The sequence below is a fragment of the Coffea arabica genome, chromosome 3c (genome assembly GCF_036785885.1).
Source record: "Coffea arabica cultivar ET-39 chromosome 3c, Coffea Arabica ET-39 HiFi, whole genome shotgun sequence".
NCBI lineage: Eukaryota > Viridiplantae > Streptophyta > Magnoliopsida > Gentianales > Rubiaceae > Coffea > Coffea arabica.
In genome coordinates this window covers 4,793,902-4,813,723 of record NC_092314.1, presented here as the reverse complement: position 1 = coordinate 4,813,723, position 19,822 = coordinate 4,793,902, and the positions used below count along the sequence as shown (strand labels likewise).

Genomic DNA, 19,822 nt, shown 5'->3' with positions numbered 1-19,822 from the left:
ATTATTATGGGCTTCTTAAAATTCTAGAATTTTTAATTAACCACACCGTTAAAAGTTGTCATTAGCTAATGGTATAAATGCAAACAGAAAATAAAGTGATGGCCAGATTTAAGTGTGTGGAATTTTAAGTAAGCAGGAGGTCCTTTAGCTGTCATTCTTTAAAGTTCAATACATTAGGTCATATGCAATGTATTCTTCGACTGTCAAGAAACACCCAAAGAAGCTAATTATTCAATGAACAAAAAAATTTTTTTTTTTTTGCTAATTACGTAATTGGCAATTTAATGTAAAGTGTGTAAATAATCTTTTAGCTGTAGGTATAGAGGGGAATTAACTGCAAGCGAAAGCACCCAATGCTGGTACAAGTTATTAAAATACAAGGCCTTGGTATTTTTTTTAGTATAACATTCTTTTTTGGGTGGTGAAAAAATGGACCTTGGTATTGTATAAGTGAAATGAGGCCACCTTTGACTCCTATAGAATCTTAAGGTTAATTCTTTTTTTCATTTATTCTCAACTTTCTAGAAGTCTTATTGAGAGCTTATTTTTCTAAAAAGGAGAATTTTCTCTCCAAAATTTATACAGGCTAACAGAATGAAGCCATGACATTTTCAGGCTTGTAAAACCAAGTCATGACCTTTGAGTCACTTTCTCATAGACTATCTTCATATGTACTATTGAAAACAAAAAAATTTGGTCTATGCGAACTTTTTCATAGTCTTCATGCTCACTATTTGTGTCAATACAAATTGGTTTGATTGGTAAGAACGGATCACTTCCTCACAAAAGATTATGTGCGCCCTATAATCCGTGGTGATGATTGTAAACGAATCCATCCAGACATTTTTGTTTTACCAAAAAATATATATATATATATATTGCTCAGTAGTCATTAGTGGCACACTCGCTTGTATCGTAGTGATAATTGAGTCGAGTCGAGCTCGAATGGTGCACTACTCGAGTTCAAGTTCGTCGAGATCTTGAGTTAAACTCGAGTTCGATTTTATTTTGCATTATTCAAGCTCATGCTTATGGAGTCCAATCGAGCCTAATCAAGATTAAAAAATATAAATTTATATTTTATATAATTTTAAACAAGAGACAAAATAGACATTTCATACTATAAATAAAAAAAATTAAAAAAAAACATATATATGTGAAACTCGATTGAGCTCGACAAGCTTTCGACCTTTATATATTAAACTCGAATTCGACTCGTCAAGTAGTTTGAGCTGCTCAAACTCCAGTTCGAATTCGATTAATACGAATTTGAGTTCGAGTTCTGACCGAACAATCTTGCGAGCTATTTGATTAAACTTGACTCGTTTGCACCTTTAATCTGGGTATTTGGAAGTACACATCTGAAGATGTATTTTTTTTCCAAACCATTTTTTCTTTCTTGTTTTTGGCTAACCGTTTTGTTTCTTGTTTAAGAATCTACTCATCCCCTCAAAAGGATGAAAATTAATCTGGACCTCTATAGTACTGGGCTTGGTAAAGAACTCGAGTCATTAATAGGAGTCATCAAAGGCCTATCTGCTTCTTGCTGACAGTTTTTACTAATTATTACTAGTATTAAGTACAAAACTTGCACAGCATGCATGATTAATGCAAATTTCTACTCATATTGACTTACCAAGATTGTTAGCTGTGCATTTATATCAGAAACTCCAATTCGACAGCATTAGATGTGTATCTATTAATTCCAGGCTAAATCCACACCCCTCTGTACTAAATTCACATCTTATGCACTTATTGGACAAACATAGCCTTAGCTTTTAAGTTTTAAGTTAATTTGATGCTGTTTTATAATTTTAAGAAGCATATATTTATATAGAAAAAAGAGGAAAAACAAATGTTTAAAACTCTGTGAGAATATTAATTTGTAGTTTAAAATTTAATCTAGCTATCAAAATTACTTTCAATTACTACTAATGATATAAATAGCAATGTCTACATATTTCAATTCCATAAAGTCAAAATCTAAGCAATTTTCAAGGTGGAATATGCATTCATATTGACTTCATACTGATATTTACCATTCGGTTATATGTAAGTGTTTCAAAAAGTTTAACAAAATAAAGGTGGTAAATCATATATAATAGGAAAGAGAAGCGAAATTAAAGCAACTTTAGAGAAAGATAAATTTTGAAACGAAATAAACAAGAAAAAAAATTTTGTATAAAACTTACATAAAGATCAGTGTGTGAATTTTTTTCCTTTAGAAAACATATTATTACAAAAAAAAATTTATTTAATAAATGCTAAGGGCATCAATGTCTAACAAATGCATAGGGTGTGGATTTAGTCCTTCCCTTCAAAGTTTTCTCAGAAAAAAATATTTGATAAAAATAGAAGAATTTTTTTAACTGGTGCCTATTTTTAATAACTTAGTATACCTAAATTAAATTAAATTTACCATATGAATACATATATCCACATTTATTGTTCCCTTTGTATTTAGACATTTTTCCAAATCGATTTCATCTTTACAAATAATCATCCACCACCCCATGGCACCCCTCCAAGACTAAAATGGCAACTAACCATTGAGTCCAGTAGTGCATTAAATTTGTCTACTGATATCAAATCTCATAAAATGCTTACATTAAAAGTTCCTCCTTAAATTTTTATCTCTAAAACCATAATCAAGCTAATCAGCACTGGCTGTAGCTGGCAGTCCTATACAATAGTAATACTGCTTCATTTCCCAGGGACCCGCGTTTCTTTACCAGCCTTTTGAAATTTTTACTGTTTTATCTTCTTATTATCATCATCTTATTCATTCAAAATTGGAGTTCTTCAGAACTTTCCGTTACCATTTACACTCACAACAGAAACATGGGGCTGTTAGATCTTCATCTCAAGCTCAAGGTAACCATCCCTCTTATTTATGCTCCCAGAACTGTGTGAACAAAATTCTGAGTTCTTGATTTCTCCAAATTCTTGATCAATGGATTCTTGGGAGAGTAACAACTCCTCTTTTGATGGTGTAACATCCATCCAAACAAAAAAAAACAATTTTTTTTTCCAAACCATAACTGGTAACGTCCATCAATTGGAATAGCTCAATTGAAGTAAAAACCAATTCCTTTTAGTGATCATCTTCCACCATTTACTCATACATTTGTATACAGATTGATTCATTACCCAATGGTTCTTGGTTTGTGTAATGCTAGTACAGGAAATGGCTGCTTCAATGTGTATTGCATACATGGAAAATTATTATTGTTACTTTGTGTGGCATATTAATTCCTGAATTTGGACAGACATTTAGGCTGAGGAGACTTCTAATGGGAGGTGAGGGAGATGACAAAGGAAAGACAGCAAGCGGAGGAAAAAGGCCCTCATGGATGATGCCTGCAGTATCACATGGATATCATGTAGCGGAAGATCGGTCATTTGTTGCAGCACTGAGTAGAGGTTTGGAGTTGGAACCTGACAAAGTTGTTGTACAAAGAGAAGAGATTCAAGAGAATGAATTGTGGTTCTTTGGAGTTTTTGATGCACGAATTGGTGACGGAGTCAGCAAGTACATTCAGGCACATTTGTTTGACAAGAAGGTGAAGGAGGTAAACTATGGTAGTAATTATTTTTCGAAATTTTTGTTGATTTTTTGCATGTGTAGTTTTCTTGTGAGGAAATGAGGGAAATGAAGTTGTATTTTACCTCTTCCCTTAAGAGGATGAAGAAAAAAAACAAAGGAAAAAAAAGGGGATTGTGAATTCATAATCCATCCAGTCTAAGTTCAATAATCACAAGTTTATCATCCAACAAGTAAGACCCTTAATTGTGAAAAGAATGGGTTTTGATTGAAGTACAAATTGATTGAAAAAAAAGAACATTTTATCGGTTAGTTGTCAGTTTGTTATTTTACTTTGAATCAAATTTTACATTAGAAATCTATTTGCTGCAGTCCCACATGAGGAAGAAGACAGAGGACGCCATAAAAAGGGCTCATTTGAATGTTAGAGCAAAGATCAGAGAAGCAGAGAAGGTAGAGGATGCATGGAAAGTGAGTTCAGCAACGGCAATTGTAATCAATGGGGAAAAGCTTGTCATAGCTAACATGGGGGAGTATAAAGCAGTTTTGTGTAGAGATGGCAAGGCTTATCAAATCAACAGAGAAAAACAAGGAGGGATTAGAAGACGTTGGTCGCGAAAATTTATCCCAGGCATGAATCTTCAGTTGAGAAATTTACTTTCTTTGCTGGACAAGTAGTGCTGTCAATTTTGCACCTAGACAGCAGCTGATCTAGGCTACCATCACCATGCTGCTCTAGTTTTAACTGTCAAAGCTATCATCATATATAACTACGATTGATCGAGAAATGAGGAATTGCAAATCACAAATGTGGCATGCTTTCAATAAGATTTTAGTTTGATGTCCTGTCTTTACCAACACACTTAATCCAGCTTATATTGTGTTTTACCAAATCATATGCTCTGGGATCAAATTAGGCATAGGCTGACATATTCCAATCACTTCAGGTGCTATTCACAGGGTTAAAGCGCGATTAATAGGCCGAGTTTCTGGCAATGCAAGAGCAAATAAATCTTATAAATGCTCAGAACTCGTGGTGGTATCTGAAAGAGTAGAGTCTGATATGGAATTTCTAATCTTGTCGAGCATCGGCATATGGGAGGTAATTAGAAAGCTAATTCACTACATTGAGATAACTTTTGGATAGAACTTGTTCCTGAGCTAACTGCTTTCTTTTGTTTTTCTCCCCATGTTTTCAGTAGAATTATTGATGATATCATTCTTTCTACCATCCGTGAACAGGTGATGAAGCATCAGGAGGCGGTTAACCTTATCAGGCATATAGAAGACCCACAGGAAGCTGCTGATTGCTTAGCAAAAGAGGCTGTAACAAGAATGAGCAGAAGCAACATTTCTTGCTTGATCATTCGTTTCGATTGACAGTGCTGCTCTTCTATAACAGAAACACCATTTCCATCATGACAGACAGCAGATAATCCGAAATTGGAGAACTGATTCGTAACTTCCGAGTAGTCATAATACTTCTGTTTCATGTACTCGTTGAGGCAAACTGTAAAGATGATTGAAGTGCCAAACAACTTTTTGCAGCAGACAGACATTCTCAACAGCTCCTGATGGATTAATTAAATAGGCCAAGATTCAGACTTTCAAATCTTTTCCTTAGTTCCTTGCTTTTGGTTTGATTCTGAAGAAAAATTTTAGACCAACTACAAAGATGACTGCATTTTTGTTGTCCTGGTACAGCTGCAGCTGCCCATCTTAAGTATGTAACTGAGATACAAACATTAAACTTTCCTTGATAAGATAATTCAATAGGTTGCATCAGCGGGATTAGAGGCAAGGACCTCATGTTAATTAATGTAAAATGAAAGACTGAAATCAACGTTTTTAAAGCCATTTTGAAGGTTAATAATTTATTGTAATCCATGATAGTACGAGAAAACGTATAACCCTTAATCACATGAAAGCTTTGCCAACGGATGACAAGATTGGTATAACATTCCCAGAGCAAAAAAAAAAAAAAAAAAAAAGATTGCAGTACTACTTTTTGATTGAAAAATTGCCCTCGAAAAAATAAGCATATAAGAAACAATTAAACTGATTTAACTAATTCTTTATCTTGATTCCGAATTCAAATTGATTAGAGGTTTGAACAAAATTAACCTATCTACAAGGCGACTTTAATGTTAAGAGTACTTGTTTTTAACCTTATAATGTTAAGAGTAAAATCAGCCGCGTCCAACTCCCATTGGAGACTAGGAGTTACAACTTACAAACTTAAACTTCCAAAAAGACAGAAAAAACCCAAACGGTATAAAAAATTTAAAAACTAGAAACACTTCCACCTACAAATCTACCAAGTCCAAATAACAATTCAAGATTCTGATATGGATAAATGTAGTCACTAAAATTTGAGCTATAAATAATTAGGCATATTTTTCTTCGTTCATCTCATCACAAATCTGGTTGTTAGAAAACCATTTTGAAACATGGCTTCTTTTCATGCGCATGCAATCTTCATTAGTGCAATCCTTCTTATTCTACAGCCTTGGTGTGCTGCAAGAAACATATTTTCACCAATCTTTGGTATGTTAGAGATGAACCCTTTAGCATATTTGTCATATATTTTGAACGATATCAAGCATCTACATTTCTGTTGGTGTTTCTTGATTTTATACTTGTACAGATGCTCTATGCGATAAGATGGAATGTGGAAAGGGTACTTGCAAACGTTCACAAAACAGCACTCTTGGTTTTGTATGTGAATGTGATGATGGTTGGAAGCAAGCTAGTCTACCTCTATTTCATGTTGATGATCTCGAGTTTCTGCCTTGTGTGGTTCCCAACTGTGAGTTTCCGTCCAATCTTTTTTTTTTTTTTGGTTCAAAAAAAAGCAAATTTAAGGCATTTTAAGCTTGCTTATTTATTCACAAGATATATGGTAAAGGGCTTCATAAACTAAAATAATTAAGCTTGAGGGATTGGCTGAATAGATTTGTTAAATTCAGTGGCATGCAAAAAATAAAAATGCAAACGAAAATAAATGGTGACAAGAAAATGCAGCTTAACTTGGTAAAATGCTTACTATACTTGATTTTTTTTTGCTTTTTTAACTCATTCTGATATGGATTTTCTCTTCTTTTTTTTTCACTAGGTACCCTGAACTCCACCTGTTTAGAATCACAATTTCCTCTTCCTCCACAAACAGAGAAGCCCTCTACATCAGCCTTCGACCGTAATTGCAATTTCAACTTTCCCTCTTTTTTTTTATTTTTTTAGCAACACTTTCTATTGCCTTGCTAAATTAGTGGTTGGATTATTATTCACAAGTTAAATTACCTTCTTGTTGTGGGGGGCTTTCTTTTAGCGTGCCATTGGATTGATTGTGGAGGCGGGACATGCAATAGGACCTCTTTCTTCAAGTATAGCTGTGAATGTGAAGAGGGTTACTACAATCTACACAACCACACTGGACTTCCCTGCTATAATGACTGTAAGAATATACTCCAAAGTCCAAAATGCTCTTAATAATACATATCTATACTCAAGACAGTGGATGTTCTGACTCTTTTTTGGGAGAAACTTTTGGGTTGTCAACGATTGTAATTTTGTTTAGGTGCACTAGGAAATAACTGTTCGAAGCTTGGAAATGAGTTGCCAAATTCCTCCCAGCAGAGTTCAGCTGCCACATGTAGAGTCAAAGGTGAGACTATTTGTGGTTAAAAGATTATTTGGAGTACTTACACCATAGGAGAAGAAATTCAAATATAAAATTTTTTAACCCTTTTAAGTATCATTTGATTCATGCAACGTTTCCATTTGCCCCTCACAGGAGATGCTAAGTGGTTGATTCTCAGTACGCTATTTTCTGTTCTTGGAATAGTTGGGGTAGTCATATGATTATGACAACAATCGAATAGCTAAGATTTTATGTACTATATAGCCTTCTAGAGGATGGGATGATTTTTGTTCAGTCTTTTGTTGCGGTCATTTCCATGTACTTCAGTTTCAAGTAGCATCTTTAGGAAGCTGCATAAACTTCAGTTTCTTTTAGTCTTTTGTTGTTGAATATGTTTTCTGCTCTTTAAAAAGATTTATTGCTTAAGGTGCAGCATGCAAAGTACAGAGTTCTCAAAAATAGAGATCTCAATTCATCTAGAGGTTTGGGTTCCCATGTATATTGGTATCAAAGGAAATGACATGCATCTCGCATCTAGTGTCTTGCAACCCAAAAAAAAAAAAAAAAAAATCCTCGATCTCACTTCCTATCATACCTTTCATTATATTATAATTTGTCCTTCACAAACATTCTATTTTAATTCCTTTTTTGGTTTCCACAAGTTCTAATAACTAATAGCAGGGCATTCTTGACCTTGAGTTTTAATAACTAATAGCATGATAAAAATACAAAATATAATAAGTTAAAACAACACTATATAATTAAAAAAAAACAAAAATTCATTAAACATTCTATTTGATTCTCACATTTTGCCTTTTTCAGTCGTTTTATTTTATTTTTTACCCTAGTATTAGTCATTGAAATTAAAAAAAGGAAGGATTAAAATAAGATATTTGTGAGGGATCAATGACAATATAATTAAAAGTAGAACACGAACAAGAAATGAGACAGGCCATCCTTTGTGATTCAGGGATTAAACAGGTAATACCATATCTAACATATCATTTTTCCCCTTTCAATTTACACCCAATAGCAGTCCTCCATTATCATAACTAGCTATTGAGGCACACTCAATACGTGTGCAACTTGTCAAAAAATATTTTTAATTGAAAGAATCACAAAATAGTACAAGTGAATATAACTATTTTTTATAATATGTAATAAAAAGTGTACCATACAAAAACATGTATAATTGGAAGTAAAAAAGCCGCTAGTAAGGGAGAACGTGAGAATTGAAGGGATGTAATTTTGGTTGACTAGGATTTGTGTGCCAATTGATAATAGAAATAACAATTAATGGATAATAGAGATAAGAGTCAATGAATAATAGAAATAAAAGTAAATTTAAAAACAAACAAAGTTCACACACCAGGTTAACACCTACACAGGCACCGTTAAGCCCACATCGGAAAGTTCTCTCATGAAATAAACCATGTACTGGAAATTACAACAAAAAGGACTCGGGATCTTTTTTATAGATACTTCTCACGTAATATCTTAAATGCTATGCTTAATGAATCCTCAACCACAGTGAACAAAATTCCATTGGCTAATAGAATGGCTGCTCAACTAAAAGCCTTTGTAATCAGCCATTTCATTATACGCATAATAAGACGCAGACGTCAAAAATTAGTTCCACTTGATATTACGCGGAAAATGTATCCACTTTGTCATCTAAAAATCCACGAGGTTAAGAACTTAGGCACAGCGCAATAGATAGAGAGAAGGAAGGGGCAATTAAAGGAGGGTTGTGCATTTGGAGTTCCTGTTTAACACAATGAAGTGCAAATGAATCTCAAACAATTCACTTACGAAAAAGATGAGAGTAAAGTTGCAATGCAATCAACCATCTGGATGTTCAAGTTAAGGCCTGAGAATGTACAAGGATCCATTTATACAACAAAACTTCTTGAAGGAAAGAGCCGATGACACAACTAAACTGAAAGCAACGATGTTGAGACTCCTCTTCATGTTGTCAACTTCTTTTCACCTGTCTTGCTACGAAATGACGACAACAAAGAGAGATGGCGAGAAGCTGCAGCGAAGAAAGATTGTCAAATACACATTCCACGATCTCCAAAGATGTAAACAACAAAAGGATTTTGGTAAGTTGTAAGTGGACTTACATTTCTGGGAAGCATTGCCCGATGTAGGAGTTTCGTCTTCCGAAATTAGATTCTTTAACGTATGAACTGCAATAAACACGTATGTTAAATGTGGTCAGTTAGCAGATTAATTTAAGTCAGACTGACTTAACCATGATTATGTGATTTTCCACAACAGAAGGAGATGCACATACTAATACTTCTGGACTCATCTGCTAAAGACTGATGCAAGGACCAGATGTTCCTTAGAATATTGTAGTTGTCATTGTTAAATGGACATCCTAGTCAAGAGTCTCAAAATTTTCGAGACACAAATCGACTGTATAAAAGGTAAGAACCATGCAATACCTTCACCAGACCCAGTGCATGAAGCATTATTGTGTGGCTTAAAACCATTGCTAGTCGCTTTATCTAATTCGAGGCTTTGATCGCCTGCAGCTGTACTATGGCTCTTCTTTCCAAACTTCAAAAGCTTTCTAAGCCCTTTTGGTGACTCTTTTACTTGAACTCTTGCTAAAGCTTCTGGAATGGTCTCAATTTGTAGTGATTTTTCATTAACCACATAAGCTTTAGCAGCTGTAGTTGTTCCTGAGCTTGTCGGGACTGCTTTACCATAATCAGAATTTCGAGTACAAGGGTCTTCCAAAGAGGAGATTCGAGCAAAAGGGGCATGGTAAGGTTTTTCAGCAGCACTAACTTCCAAACTTTTGGATGATTCCCCCACACGACTGGTGTTCACCTGATTATCGCACAAAAAAAGAAACAAAAATTCATACAGCCCACATATTATATGGCAGGTGTAAAAGCGTCTAGAGAAAATCGGTAACTCTAAATGCAACAAATAATAACTGAAATCATTAGTAAACAGTTTCAACCTTCTGTAGTTTACTTTCTAGAACTATATTATCAAATCGTAACTGTAAAGAACCCATAATAGACATCGAAAACTTCCTGACTCTATCAAACCCATGTTATGTTGGGATAATAAATAAAAATTTTCCGCAAAAAAAGAAATGCATCAGTTATGTACGTGTTGCATACTTTTGCAATTACAGTTTTTTGATCATTGCTTTTTTTTTTCTTTTTTCCCCTTTCCCGTACCAGATTATATTAACTGATTAAGATCCTCAACCACTTCAACTGTGCATCGTCAAAATACAAATATAAACAGAGTTCTGGTTTTGAAATACTACCTCATTAGAATTGGATTGCCTTTGCAGTGGGCCAGGTATGAGAGCTTCATCAACCATGTTGCTGGGGGATGGTGGTGCACGTATTGCAGCATAATTGGATACTCTTTCAGATTGATCCAGCATGCCAGGACTTTCAAACTGAGAAATCTCAATTTTTGCTCCAGAATCATTTAGAACAGGAAGAGAAGGCTTGTCATTTTCAAGAACAACATTTTTCTCGACAATTGGGTAATCATCTGCTTCTGTATGCTGAGATAATGTGACATTGCTCACAAAAAACTCAGAACTTCCAGAAGTTGCTGAAGGCTTGGCCTCATCCATGTTCCTTGTTTCCTTAGGAAGTAGCAACTTCTTGTTGACAACATTGGACGGCTTCAGCTTAAGTTCAGGAAGAGTTGCAGCCTTTCTTTTGTCAAGGTTCATAATAGCAGACATTTTTGTGCTGTCAGGCTCATCAGATAATTTCAGCTTTGATACTCTCTCAGCACTTTGTACCTTTGTTGAAGTTAAAGAATGGTTGCCAACAGTTTTTGGCTCCGATAATCTTCTAATCCGGGCCATGGAAGTCTTTGATTCAGGAGTAACCCCACTGCTATCTTTCTTTGGGTCAGACAATGATGAGGCTGATCTTGTCAATCTATTTCCAGGAAAGAGACCGCCTTCACTTAGTTTACTGGATTTGGAGGCTTTACGAGAATCATTGGATGCAAGAGACGTTCTGACTTTTGATCTCTGCAAAGGTGATGATGACCCAGGCTCTGAATCACTGAACTTGGATCCTCTATGGGAGATAGGAGAAAGTTTGGTTGGCAGTTTTCTTATTTGCAGTGATGGTGCTGTTGAACCAGCAGAGGTAGAGCCGCATCTTGCAGCAATCCTTTTCTGCCTATCCAACTTTAAAGCTTCAAGCCGCTTTAAGTCTGCCTCCTCCTGTCAAGATACATATGTTAAACTCTAATAAAACAAAAGTCTGCAAAGCTATTAAATGTATTGTAGAAAAAAAAAAGGAGAGTAGCATAAGCTTTCAGGTACAGGCAAACAGAAAAAGTCACTGATACATGAACTTAACCAGCCACTTGGAGAGTACATGGTCTTCATAGTAGAAACTGTGTTTCAAACACAGAGCAAGAATTTTATCTGCCACATTGCCATTTTCATAAGACAATTGTAAAATTAATCTTTAGATACATCGCTACTCTCCAGTTGTTTTGTTAACTTCCTTAAAATACTGCAAGTGCAAACTTGAATAGATGGCTCAAAAAGATCAGTAACAACTATTTACACCTATCTCGACCTTGCATTTGATACTTAACAGTATCTTGTCAATAAGAATCAATTGTACCTTCTCTTTCTTCATTTTCTGGATATCAGCCTTGAAGGCTCGTATCCTCTCAGCACGTGCCCGTGCATCCTCTAAAGGACTTGTCTTTGATGCTTTTCCTTTTCTTATAGGTCCTCCAGTCCTTTCCTTATCTAAAGTTCCTGAAGTACCTTTAGAACTCCGGGTTTTCTCTGATTTTTTAGTATTTGCCTTGACCTTATTCAAAGCTGCCTTTGCACCTTTATTCAGTGTAGCAGTACCTTCCTTGGAGACCTGCATTTCATAATCCAAAGCAGGATCATATCCAACAGACCTTTTCTCTGTGCCACGTTCTGGTATCAGGCTCATGTCATCTGGCTCATAGCTCACTGTTTTCTTAATACCACTAGAAAGGTTCTCAGAATTTTGATAAGAAGATGGAAGCTCAGAATCCATATCAATAGCAGTTCTTCCCTCTGGTACAGCTTGATTTAATGCCATTGACCTGAATGGTACTATGAAAGACTCATCTCTGATACCACAGGATGACTCTCCATGCAACTCACTGTTCACATGTTCAAATTCATTAACTGCTAATGGATCTGAAGAATTGTGTAGTTCTGAAAGCTTTTCTCTTCTGCCAACCATAAAATCATCATTTGAAGTCCTAGAGATGAACCTTCTTCCTTTTGTCTCTGCATATTGCATATCCATTGGATCATCGAGTCCCCTTGCATCGTTATATCCTCTTCTGGAAAGCACACCTTCATCATTTGATCCTCTGCCAATGCGAGGTCTATATCCATTACCTTCATGGACTGAAGTCATTCTCCTATCTAGTATTTCATTTGAATCTCTCCCAACAAGACCCGAAGGATCATCAATAACAGTATTCTGTCGTCTTCGTGCCTTGCCAACATTTTCCATTGCAAACATGCCTTCATTGGAAGTATGATTTTCTTCATCAGCACCTTTCAACAGAAAATTTTGAAATGCTGCCCAGTGTCCACCATCAGTATCCTTTTCAAATATACTCTCTTCTTTATTGTCAATTGGTTCAGCTTTTGACTTGGAATGATCCCCTTTTCTTTTTGATGACCTTGAAGTTTTGGTACAATATGCACCAATATTGTCAGCCTGATAATCTTCATCATCTATACCACTTTCAGAATCAGCTTCTGATTCTGAACCATCGCCGGTAGAGTTCATTGCTTCAGAGGTTATGTAATTAATGTTTCGGATGACAACAACACCTGACTGCTTTTTACCAGATCGTCCATCTTTCTTCCGTGATTGAAGATGCTGTGAACCTTCCTTATCCAAGTCTCCACCCTCCTGCAACCTTGATTTGGTGTCCATGTCCGAAATTTCAGATTCATAATTGTCATCTCTATCATCCATAGACTGCCTTTTCTGTCTAGTCTTAGGACTAGCACTGACTCGAGTATCCTCCATGGGTGGATAAGGTGGCTGGTAAAAAGGAACACCACCTGGAAAAGCCTGATAATAGGGCATCCCCTGCACAGGATATGGTGGAAACATTGGCATGGAACCATTTGCAGAATGCATAGGCCAAGGTGGATACATTGGATGCGGAAATTGGCCTTGAAAATAATCTTGTTGACTGAATGAAGGCTGGTGATTCATTGGAGGTCTTTCACCTAGGGACCAAATAAACGTGAATGTCATTTAATTGTGAACGAAAAATAGAACTACTTTGAATTCGGCAACAACTTCGAGGCGAAAGCAGTAAATAACATCCCAATTGAGTTAAAAAAGGGTGCAAACTAATGAAATACAAAGAAAAAAAAAAGATTTTTTTGCTGCTAGATAATTCACAGACAATTGCCATTTGGTTTAACAGTTAAAATACCAAACAGAATCACAGCAACAGGTAAAAGAGCAAGATGACACATCTAGATAGGGACCAAGATTGAACATTTACCCGAATTGATATCTACACCCGATTTCTCATTATTTTCGGAAGCTGACTCATTATTGAAGTCATTCTGTTTGTTACCCATACTGGAAAGCACAATACCAGAGGCATTCATGGCAGAAAAGTCCGATCGGCCAGACAATGCTTCAGTTGCTTCAATTTCTACCCACTGCCCAGTCTCATGTTTTTTCTTCCACAGATTAATGAATTTTGAGGACGCATCCCTGGCACAAAATTAGCATAATACCAGAATAATCAACTCTAAAGATCAGATGCTGCTGAAATTTAATAATTGGGAACATAGCCCTTTGACTGTTAATGTCCTATTAATGATATGCCATAACTAAAAAACCAGAAGAATGATAATGCAGAAGGTGAGGGAACAGAAAGAATGAGAAAATATGGCTTACTTTAATCGTGAAGCACCAAAGCATTCAGCAAATGATGCAAGTGGTGCCATGTCATCAACATCAAAACCAGCAGCCACCGCACGAGCAAAAGCCATACCCTGTTCTTTGCGCAGCACTTGTTTGCGTGTCTCTAGGACTTTCAGAAGCTGGACTCTGTTGAACAAGAAAATTGACTACAGTAAGACTAAAGCACATAATAGATCTTTCATCCCCAGCACGTTATTCTGACAGATATGCAAAAATATGATTAAATATTGAAAACAAAGCTCAACTCTGTGAAGAGATTAACTTAAAAATCAATAGATCCATCCAAAGAAATTTATAGCCTTTCTTTTAATGTCAGAAAGCCACACACTTATTTCAGGACTTTAATTAGCAGTATATGTTCCACAGCCTGACAAAATTTCTCTTTACTTCCAAATAATCACATACCAGAATAATGCAGCATAGGTACTGGATTAAGTTCAATCTAACCTGATCGAGAAGTCCCACGACTAATATTTGCACAACATGTAAACATTATTTGATATATACTTATGCAATTCAGTCATGTAATTTTCAGTAGACTTACTTTGAATTTCCATCCTGCGTGTATTCACCGCTTGTTTGAGCTTGAGTTGTCTCAGGCTGAAACACAATGGTTATGATTTAGAGATACAACATATGGAGGATTTGGTGCAAGTGGCAAATGACAAGTACCTTGTATAAGACAATTGCTTTCTCATCATTTAGGTCTGGACTGCTTTTGGAACCTGTCAAAATTTGAGACATGCAAATCAATGCCTTGTCCTATCAACTATTAGTCAATGGTACAAGACCAAAATCACTATAAAAAAGGACAAGAAAGAAACCAAAAATATGAATTCAGAACCACTGATGCAAACTGCTTACAAAACCAAATGATCCAAGATGCAAAGAAAAGGCAAAACAGGAAATGGACTATCAATTACATACAACACATGGAATATGTAATTGTCCTCAGGCAATACCTTCATTAGCTTTTAAAAGCTTCACTTCGTGGTCTTCAACCTACAAAACACACAACAACATGAATAAACTAATTGATGGCCAGAAGACAGGACATTCTAATTGAAGATGCTTACCATTTTCTGCCCTGCATCATTGCTTCCTTGGAGGGTGATTGCTTCCTCAATCTCTAAGATCTCAGACTCTACAGTATGCACCCTTTCCAAGATCTCAGGAGTGCTCACAAAACGAACAAACCTATTTTAAAGCAACAAATATCATTTCCACTAAGTTACATGCGCCCAGTATGTGATTGATATTAGTACTGTTGCAGTAGTAAGAGAGACATTAACAGAGATGCTGTTTTCCTTGCTAGTCTCAGTACATTAACAACCATCTATGCTAGTATTGTCAATTTTCAACTAAGCAGGGTTGATTTCTCTTTGGATTTCATCAGAATGAGAATTTGAATAACTGAAAACTGAAGATTGAGGTTAGATCCACGAGTATATACAGCTTCATCAGCATTAAAATTATTTACACAAGCAAGTAGCTAATACAGAATGCAGATAACACCATACCAAGAGGAATGGCTTTATCTTGTTAGGTAACATGAAATCACTTCTGGAAAAAAAAAAATTCTTACAACTCAAACATAAAGACATCTTAGCTCTGCAGTACTAAAACAAAAAATGGAAATCTTGGATCCTTCCAAGCAACAAGGCCCAATAATGACACAACTTCGTGCCCTGTGAAGAGATAATAATATCATTCAATTTTACTTAATGATCCTATTCATATGCAAGGATCAGGACATAAGCTAGCATCAAAGATAATGGCCTAACAGGTTTGGTAATTTGTTGGGTTACAATAAAACTGATAAAAGCTTGCAGTAAATTTATTTGCCACATCAAACTTCTTTTTCCACACCAAATATTTTGCAGAAGCAGAGAAAGCATCAGTCAAAAACAGTTTCTTTAGTAACTGAAAGCACTAGCCTGAATAAAGTTCACCCCAATCGGATAAAAGACCTATACAATCATTTTATCCCTACCCAAATTCTAATCTCATAAGTAACATTTGTATCATCAATTGCAAGTTAGTTGTATCATGACACAATATTCATTCACAGCCAAAAGGCACCAGGACAGGAAGAGTAGTTCAAGCGAAAAGACAAAAAGTACAAATCATGTTAGTAGACATCACTGTTATGCCAGCAATTTGTAAAATAGAAAACTCCCTAGATATTATCAGATACTAATATAAACCTTTCCACTGTTCCCTTGGTAAACCATGATGCATCAGTTTGCGGCTCTGGTTCAAGCACAATAGAATAACCACCCTTCTCAATCTGATCTCGTGCAGTCTTCAAGTGGGCAAGAAACGGATTTAATAAACCTGAAGCAATTTTCTCCTTCTTTCCATTTGCAATAATGAACAAATCACACCTGATAAAGCAGTTAATTGCATCAGAAACTGTCAAAAGTCACAATGGAACTACCTCATGTCTTTACTGCAACAAGTTATCAGTATTGAAAAGTACATGACAGCAAAATACAAATAAAAGTAGGCACAATAGAAATTATAGGAGCAATAACATAGCATTGACTAATGAATAGGAGCCTTGCAGCAGCCCGAAAAATGCAGCAGAACAAGAAACTACAAACCAGCTTACACTGTTTGCTTTTGTTCTTCGTTCTCTTTACTAATTAAAAATCTTTACTAATTAAAAATCGTTAAGATTCCTGCTCTCTAGTTGTAAAAGAACAAAAGGTAAATGAAATAATGTCCTCGAAGTGAATGAGTCACAAATTTAGCTAGACAGCAATATTGACTCTGATTGACCAACCAGAAAAAGTCAGGTGCAACCTCTCCTGAGAGGTAGCTTTGTCTCATCTCAATATGGACGCCGCAGGGAATTAATAAAGCTGTTACATTTTCGTTTCACCAATAGTTTACAAACCAAATTAAGAACTTTTCTCAATCAAAATCACCAGAAATACTTAATATCATTCTTTTTTCTTTTATTTTACAAGCATTTTCATTCACATGAATCAAAAGATGAAGAAAAGACTTAAAAGTTCAAGGAATTATGCATTTTTCATAATGCAATAATATCGGTAAAAAAACCAAATTAATCGGACCAAATTTTAAAAGCTTTACACAAAGGAGGGGTCAAAAAAACACACTGTTGAGGCATATACTATATATTGGGCAAAAAATAACTCAAATTTGAGGAATCCTTAGCCTGTACGTATTCATTTAGTCCTGGAAAATCATGGCAAATACATGCCGAAATTTTCCAAACAATAACAGACCAAAAAAGTTAATAACTCATCAGCAAAAATTCTTTATTCCACGTCATCCAATCAAATACCCATCAAAAGGAAATAAGCTCATGCAAATAAAAATTGCGAAACTTCTGACCAAAAAGCAAAAACCTTCACCTAGTTCGAGTAGGAGTGAGGTGAAATACAGCCGAGTCAAGCCTAGTAGTCGACTTCATCTCTTCGCCGTTCTTCACTTCAATCCGAACCGATCAGCTGAGCTGAATTTGAGCAGAGATCTCCGAAAATGAGCCTGAAAATCTTCAATTTGTTAATTCACAAATAATTCCATCATCGCAATTGCCTCCATTCATCATTCTTCATCACTCTTCAAACCATAAAAGAATAGTTGAATAAATACCTTTAAAAAGCTTGGCTTCCAATCAATGCTGCTCATTCATCCACATTCATTCTCTCCGTGTAGAGAGAGAAAGTGACTGTATCACCTCGGAGTGGGTGTGCATCTGCATACAAGGAGAGAAATAGCGAGCGAGTGTGTATCCCTGTCTCTCTCTCTCAGCTGAATATGTGAGCATATGTGTAGGTAGAGAGAGAAAGAGATAGTGTGTGAGTGCGTGAGAGAGAAAGTGGTCACTTTTACTCAGAAAGCCGACCGGAGAGGATGGTGAAAGGTGGAAGGAAAAAAAAAATCTCAGGAGTAGGAATTAGACGTTGAAAACCCGCCAGAGGTAAAAATGGAAAAAGGTAGGGGTAATTTTGGTAATTCAAGAAGCGAAGGGACGAAAGAGTGAGAGGATGAGAAGGAGAAGGGACAAATGGGCGGGAATAATTCAAGTAAAATGACGCTAATAACCTTAGGGCTGTTGAGAGGAGGAGAATAGCGAATGGGGGGTGGCATCGGAGCCAGTTGTACGCTGGCTGTGTGCATTATTAGTCAATTATTTATAATTTATTGTGATAAATGGAGTTGACTAAAGTAACTAAAATAATTTAATTATTTTTGGTTTTTACTTCAAATTTTATGAATTTTTCAACAAAAATTCCTGGCAAGAAAATGTTCGATTTGAAGTAATTTTGAGATTTTTACGTAATATGAGTTAGTTAACGGGCATGCATGCAGGCATGTCCAATGACTTCATTATGTCTCATAAAGTATTTTAGTTTATTGTCATATTTTTATTTGTTGTTATGTAATGGTGAAGCATTTGACTATCAATAATGTTTAATATTATCCAACAAAAAATTAAAAAAGAAAGGCATTAGGAAAGGCCGTGTTACAAAATAAAATCTATATAAGTTTTTTTTTTAATCAAATTAGTCGAGACACCTTGAATTATGAAAAAATTTTATAATATTAATGGCTACCATGCAGCTCGGGGCAAATGTTTGTTTGGATTGTGTTTTATTTGGAATATTTTTACTGTAGCACTTTTTGTGATGTGATGTGTGTGAGATAAAAAGGTAATTGGGAAGATAAAAAGGTGTATTAAAAATTGTAATGATGATGTAAGCAGATAAAATTGGAAAAATAAAATACAATCCAAACAAACCAATATAATTTAGTCTTTTTTTTTTTTGAAAAAAAATTTGGAAGGGGATTGTCTCCTAACTCAATGCAGAGATTTAAAAAGTGGTATTTCTACAAATGAATTTGAGTACAGTCAAAATAATTAATTTGAATTTAAACTTGACTTATGAGTTCTTATAAAAAATTGACGAAATAAAATGAAAAATATTCCAATTTTAGTATCTACATGATTTTACAATAGAAGATGAGAAAGGGCACGTGAGAGCAAGAACAACCTTCCTTTAGAAAAAAGTCACAAAAATAAAAATGACAAGAATGCAGGAAAATTTTAAAAATAAAAAAAAAAGGTGATGGAGCTTAAGCCCTGGATTAAAATAATTGCCCACTTTTAGGAGACAGGAAACTCATCAAGCAATCACGCCAATTATGGTAATCAACTAAGCAACATTGGATGCTAAACAAAGGTATAAGATACCCCCGACAACAATGGAGAAATCAATATACAATATACAATAAACAAAGGCTGTTTAATTATTCTCGTGATTCCTCCCATAGCTTGACTCTTGATACCAATTACCATGTTTCATTTCATTCCCCAAACATCAAAATCATGAATAGTGATATGGATTCATCTCAATCGAACTTTCAAGGGATAATGACCGTAAGGCATTTACTTGGCTAAAATTAGATCGGAAATGTGATTATATAACTCTTCCTTTTTATTATGAATTTAAGTTGAAAAAGAAATTTCAACGACATAATAGATCAGCAGATTATTATATTTAAATTTACAAAAAAAAAAAAGTACGAATAGATGGGCACCAAGCAGAACAAAATTCCAATTTTCTATATGGGAAACAAACAGCATATTTATTATTGTAGACCTACCTATCACATAGGATACTTTAT

At 35.3% G+C, this 19,822-nt stretch overlaps 2 protein-coding genes across 3 annotated transcripts; one reads left to right on the top strand and one right to left on the bottom strand.

The window, feature by feature from the left end:
- The first annotated feature begins 2,793 nt into the window (after nucleotides 1–2,793).
- LOC140038023 (putative protein phosphatase 2C-like protein 44) lies at nucleotides 2,794–5,156 on the top strand. The gene is made up of 5 exons (XM_072083212.1): nucleotides 2,794–2,874; nucleotides 3,270–3,572; nucleotides 3,917–4,209; nucleotides 4,547–4,646; nucleotides 4,787–5,156. The coding sequence occupies exons 1-5, from the start codon at nucleotides 2,842–2,844 to the stop codon at nucleotides 4,922–4,924; spliced, it is 867 nt and encodes a 288-aa protein (XP_071939313.1). The 5' UTR covers nucleotides 2,794–2,841; the 3' UTR covers nucleotides 4,925–5,156.
- A 3,811-nt stretch (nucleotides 5,157–8,967) lies between these two features.
- Nucleotides 8,968–18,112, bottom strand: LOC113734305 (COP1-interacting protein 7). Of its 2 annotated transcripts, XM_027260794.2 has the most exons (15): nucleotides 18,020–18,073; nucleotides 17,786–17,888; nucleotides 17,545–17,677; nucleotides 16,366–16,545; nucleotides 15,235–15,355; nucleotides 15,121–15,160; nucleotides 14,831–14,883; nucleotides 14,703–14,758; nucleotides 14,132–14,284; nucleotides 13,728–13,945; nucleotides 11,825–13,443; nucleotides 10,483–11,412; nucleotides 9,638–10,028; nucleotides 9,311–9,376; nucleotides 8,968–9,219 (listed from the first exon to the last, which is right to left on the bottom strand). In XM_027260794.2, exons 3-15 carry the CDS (start codon nucleotides 17,601–17,603, stop codon nucleotides 9,152–9,154), a joined length of 3,954 nt encoding a protein of 1,317 aa, XP_027116595.2. In that variant the 5' UTR covers nucleotides 17,604–17,677; nucleotides 17,786–17,888; nucleotides 18,020–18,073; the 3' UTR covers nucleotides 8,968–9,151. The 2 variants fall into 2 exon arrangements, with proteins under 2 accessions (XP_027116595.2, XP_027116594.2); XM_027260793.2 differs by having other exon boundaries at nucleotides 17,786–18,112.
- Between the last annotated feature and the right edge of the window lie 1,710 nt (nucleotides 18,113–19,822).

What these genes read in the sequence shown, in the direction of transcription:
- LOC113734305 (XM_027260793.2), bottom strand. Translation starts at nt 17,603, where the DNA reads ATGAAGTCGACTACTAGGCTTGACTCGGCTGTATTTCACCTCACTCCT. An exon ending in GCTTTTAAAAGCTAATGAAG is followed by an intron (nt 14,884 to 15,120) that starts GTATTGCCTGAG and finishes AAATTTTGACAG; the next exon opens with GTTCCAAAAGCAGTCCAGAC. An exon ending in GGCAATCCAATTCTAATGAG is followed by an intron (nt 10,029 to 10,482) that starts GTAGTATTTCAA and finishes TGCGATAATCAG; the next exon opens with GTGAACACCAGTCGTGTGGG.
- LOC140038023 (XM_072083212.1), top strand. Translation starts at nt 2,842, where the DNA reads ATGGGGCTGTTAGATCTTCATCTCAAGCTCAAG. An exon ending in TTGACAAGAAGGTGAAGGAG is followed by an intron (nt 3,573 to 3,916) that starts GTAAACTATGGT and finishes TATTTGCTGCAG; the next exon opens with TCCCACATGAGGAAGAAGAC. An exon ending in TTGAGAAATTTACTTTCTTT is followed by an intron (nt 4,210 to 4,546) that starts GCTGGACAAGTA and finishes TGGCAATGCAAG; the next exon opens with AGCAAATAAATCTTATAAAT.